Here is a 5,366-nt window from a genome sequence, read left to right as displayed (position 1 = left end):
TATCTATCTACACGCTTCATCTATGTATTTATCTATCTACACGCTTCATCTATGCACTGTCAATCAACGACTGATAGAGAAATGCTCTCTATGAAAGTGACGACAGAGAGAGGAAGAGAGTGAGAGAGAAGTCTATCGACGGAGAGAGAGAAAGTGAGAGAGAAACGAATAGATTCCCCACCCAAAGAGATGGAGAAGAAGACAACGCCTCATACACACCTCGTGAGACTTAGAATTCCTTCACCCCCCTTCTTTTCTTCGGTCTTCTTTCTAGGAGGTTCCTTCCTTTCTGACTTACAGTCTGGTCTATAAGAGCTGGCATAGTTTGTTCTTGGCCGTCTTCATCTTCATCTTCTTCTTCTTCTCCTTCCATCGCCGAGGAAAGAGCGATAGAGGTTTTTAGTTGAAGTTGCGTTACATCAAGAGTTGAGAGAGAGGAAGAAGGAGAGAAGAGAGGCCACATCTTGATCTTTCTATCATCCCCTCCACTCAGAAGGTGCTTGTCCTTCGGAGATACACATAAACCTACATGCACCCAACACGCATGCATAGCTACCCGTACACATACATATACGGTGTAAAAGGATACATCCAGATATATATTCATATCTCGGAAACAATGAGATACACCGAAGTACGTAAACAGGTGAACAGACGCTGTCTGCTTAAGTTATATAGATGGAGAGATAGACTGGTATGGATATATATATGACTGTAGAGACAAAGTAGTTGAGTGTATAGAGATGGGTGGATACAGAAAGTGACTGCCTACGTCAGCAGCTGCACTGGAGGGAGAGAGAAGAAAAACGAAGTCGTTAAAGCAATAGAAATGAGACGATACACAGTACACGCACTGCTATGAAGACATCTATCTATCTATCTATCTATCTATTCCACTTGATCTAGGATACAGCAGTCTCGCACGTCGGCTGGCGTGCCGAATGAAGAAGGAGACACCCCATCACTGTAAGAACGGTAGATACATGCCCGGCAGGCGATCTCCACAGGAGTAATCCTTAGTCAGTATCCATATATCTACATACATATGTACCAGTAAGAGAAATAGATATACATACGATGGAAGATACGTAGAGGATATGCGATCTGCGATAGACATATGTACCAGTAAGAGAAATAGATATACATACGGTGGGAGATACGTAGAGGATATGCGATCTGCGATAGACATATGTACCAGTAAGAGAAATGGATATACATACGATGGAAGATACGTAGAGGATATGCGATCCGAGGTTGAGAGTGATGGATAGGAATCAACCGACTCTAGATACTTGGTCATTCTTCATCTATTAGCCTCTGTAGAGAGATACCAACATACAAATGTATATACCTAAGCCCCTGCCTCTCTGCCTCCTTCCTTACATACACACATCCTGGGCCTTTGTCTACATTCACATATACATAGATATACACATGAGAAAGATAGGGAGTTCATATATATGTATATGTATAGGTAGGTACACCCGTTTCTCACTCTCTCTCTAGAATGAGAAAGACCTATTATGTAGATGGAACCAGCTATCTATATTCGAAGGGACAGAGTGTGTGTGTTGATCAATGATTCGAGAAAGGAATGACTCCATCCCTTCCGTCCATACTTATATACATACCGATAGATACATTCCTACGTGTTCATACATCCATTCATCTATACATATTTGCACATCTATACCAATTCACACATCCAAACATACATCCTCTATCTACACATCTACCCAAGACGTGTCGACTGTCACACCTCGAATGAATCCATCATGAGCCTGAAAGACTTTAGAGACTTTCTTTCTCGATGCTAAATTCCATTCACCGATCTCTCCGTTACAACTTCCCGTCCATAAAGCTGCCTAAGAAGACAAGAGAAATAAGAAACGTCCAAAGTCACAAAGAAGACAACAGAAGAGAGGGAATGAATGATCCGATAAAATGAGAGAAGAAAGAGATAAGAAACTGGAGAGAAGATGAGAAAGAAAGCCATTCAGATACGAGAGAGACAAACTACTCGTTGCTCTTCCTTGATAGAACTCTTTCCCATGTGGAAGAGTCCATAATGACTACGGGGACTTGAGAGAAGAAAGAAAAAGGTATGAAAGAAAGAAAGGTGGTAAGAAAGAAAAGAGAAAGGGAAATAAGAAGGACGGGAATCCTAGGCCCAGGCCCCTCCTTCACGCGTCTAGTCTTCGAGAAAGGAGATCTTCCTTTCTTAGCTGTACGAAAAGAATAGTTCATTCGCTTGTGTTCCTATTACCTACCCCTCACCGTTCAAGCACATCACCGTCTACAGCATGACCTCTACTCATTCTTTTCTCTTCCTTTCGTCTCCTCTCTCTCTCTGGTTCCCTTCAAAAAAGGAGAAGGTTGAAGATACGGATGAATCTTGAGGATTCGATTGAGATGCAAAAGAAAAAAGTGAAGATCTCCTGTCTACGAAAGGCTCTTGTGGCTGGCCTCTCCTCCTTTTCTCTCCTTCTCCGCTGTCTCGATCTACCGGCGAAACCAAGGTACTAACATAGAACATACATATATGAAAAATAGAAAAAGCTCGCTTATATCTAGAGCTTCAGAAGATATACATATATATATCTGTACATACATACAGACAGATACACATAAAAACATATACTACATACACCTCAGTTGATCTCCAAGGACTCGAAGAAGATCTCTAGAGACAGATAGACACCCCAAGGTAGAGATGCCTTGAAACCTTCAGCTGAGAAAGGCGCTGACAAAAGATAGAAAGAATGACCCGTTCTATATAGATCCCTATCTCTCTATGTATCTATATCTCTATATGTAAATAGAGACTTAGATTTACTTGACTATCTGTCTTTTGTGAAATTCCTTTCCATCAGGTCCAGAGGAGACAAGCCTCTGTGTGAAGTCAAAGGAGTGACACACTTACTGAAGGAGGAGAAGAGTAAGAAGTGCATTATCTTTCTCATGTATAAAGAAAAGATTCTATTATACAGATCTGTATGAACAAGATCAAGAAAACGCCCTCCGAAACAGAGAAGATTCGAGTAACGATGAAGAAGAGAAGAAGAAGAGAGAGAGAAAGGAAGGTTTTCTCTACTTACCACTTGAGCTTTGCCTCTCGTCATACACTTCACACCATCACGATGGCCTTCCATAGCGAAGAGAAGAGGTTTCGCAAACATTTTCTGAAGTTTGACGGCATTGAGAGCTCGAATATATTCTCTCTCCTATCAAAACCCAACAGGTGTAGATACACCTCCATCTCATACATACATATCTGTGCAGATCTATAGCATCATGAAAATGCCTCCTTCTCTCCTTCTTTCTTCTCGTTTCCCCTGACGATTTCTCACAGATGATTTCCTCCACAGCAACAGTCTCATCCAGAGAGATGTTTATATACATATATATACATAGGTACATAGACACATGTAGAAAGATCTCTACGTGGAGCTCGTTCTAAAGGATCCAAGATATAGGGGGGGACGTTGAACCAAAATATAGGAGGTTGAGAAAGTTTGCCTCGATTGAAAGCGCCTTATCTGATATCAGTTCCCTGTCTGTCTGTTCTCTCCCACGAGGTGAAAGATCTAGAGTAGTCACAGTCTAGATCTATACACATACGCAGTCAGAACACATAGATTCACATATCTATATACGGAGGTATATACCTGTATATCTCTACCGTTGCAAGTACATATAGATGAGTATCTACATATAGATGAAGACACCCACGTCCCTCTACACACTTAATCTTCTTGACACTGTTACGCATACAGACCTAGAGACATAAAGTAGATATCTACGAATGAAGGGTCGCCATAGATCATCTACTCAGACCTTAGGAGGCACATTAGAGATAGATGATATGCTTTCAGGTATGACACCAGCCCGTCCCTGGATCTTCATAGCGATTGTGTATAGACTAGCCATTCCGTCTATCCGACACTCTACATGATCGATCTTCCTCCTGGATGGATCGCCACAGAAGGCGAACGTCTAAGGAGAGCAGGAGCGTATCTACAGAGAAAAGTATTACTTGAAACAAACTCAAGAAGTGGGAAAGAAAGATAGAGAAACTGAGAGAAAGAGACACATCATTCTCTTCACTGCTCCGTCGCCCAGCGTTAATAGGGTGAAGTGTCCCATCTTGTGTTCTGGTGAATGAGGGGGGCGGAGGGGGGAGACTTGAAGATGAAGAAGACATGTCTAGAATCTCTCCTTTGTTTCTCTCCGTCTCTCTGTTTGTCTTTAAGGTGAATGAATGCCTTACTCTCTCGAAGGGATGTAAATGAGGATCAGGATTCCGGAAAATCTTTTGGAGATCTCCAGGTTTCGTCCGCACGTAATCCTCTGGATTTCTATGAATCACCCGCACCTTCACCATTGTGCCTCATGTAGATCACATCCAGGAAAGAAAAACAAACGGAGGTAAGAAAGAATTCGGTCTATCTATCTATCTATCTCTGATCTATCCATGTATCTAGTGACTTGGCCTTCTCAGAGATTCACGCCTATAGATCTCTATATATTGGTGAGTCTAGTTCGCGGTCACCAAAAGTAGTGGAAATAGATGGAGCGGAGGAGTAGATAGATACATAGATAGATCGCTTCATGAAAGAGGTCGAGGAGTAGAGCGGATTGAAGGTTGCAATTCATAGAGGAATGGAACATGTAGAGAGATAGGTGGATGGCTGTATATCTATATACGTGGTATGGACTGTATTGCTGTAGAGAGGTCGTTAGGAAGAAGGTCGGATCTGGAGCCAAATAGAGACAGATGAGAAAGTGAAGGCGATAGAGAGAGAGTCAAATCGTAGTCAAGAAAGAAACACTTCTCTTGAGTTCTCCCCACACGACAAAAAAGACGAGAGAAGAAAGGAGGAGGCCGACTACCTAGCTAGCCAGACTGGAAGCATTTCAGCATCTCTTCTTTTTCCTGGAAAAGAAGCCCCTTCTCTCAGGTAGGAGAAGTCTTGCCTCTCGGAATAAAACCGCCAAGCAAATCTATCTTGATATCTGGTACGGCCACAAAGCAAGATATACATAGATCGATATAGAGTAAAGGCGCATGTATCGAGATGAGAAATATAAGGAACGAAGACAACACAGGCCTGCCTGCAATCCGATATATAGAGATCTCAGATGAACGAGGGAGATAGTTGACAGGGAGAGAAAGAGAGGATGACCATGAAGAGGAAACTGACACAGTAGAAAGGTGGGTGAGATGAAGGGACTGATGCATTTGAGAGAGAGAGATGAGGAGGGGAGAGACGAGACGGCGTGAAGGGGTGAAGAGATCGTCGAGGTGTATCTGTGTATGCAGGCCTGTTCTCCCAGGGGATGGAGAGAGAGAGTCGACGTGAAAG

General features: G+C 42.6%; 1 protein-coding gene across 1 annotated transcript; it reads right to left on the bottom strand.

The window, feature by feature from the left end:
- Nucleotides 1-298: 298 nt before the first annotated feature.
- CSUI_005441 (sof1 family domain-containing protein) lies at nt 299-5,354 on the bottom strand (the record flags this gene model as incomplete). The annotated part of the gene is made up of 4 exons (XM_068065617.1): nt 4,271-5,354; nt 3,099-3,224; nt 1,760-1,865; nt 299-525 (listed from the first exon to the last, which is right to left on the bottom strand). Coding segments are annotated over exons 1-4 (573 nt in total), but the record flags the coding sequence as incomplete, so codon positions are not given.
- Nucleotides 5,355-5,366: the final 12 nt, after the last annotated feature.

The sequence above is a fragment of the Cystoisospora suis genome, assembly GCF_002600585.1.
Source record: "Cystoisospora suis strain Wien I chromosome Unknown contig_2635, whole genome shotgun sequence".
Classification (NCBI taxonomy): Eukaryota; Apicomplexa; class Conoidasida; order Eucoccidiorida; family Sarcocystidae; genus Cystoisospora; species Cystoisospora suis.
Note: the sequence above shows the minus strand (reverse complement) of the source record. Positions and strands in the feature narration are given on the sequence as shown.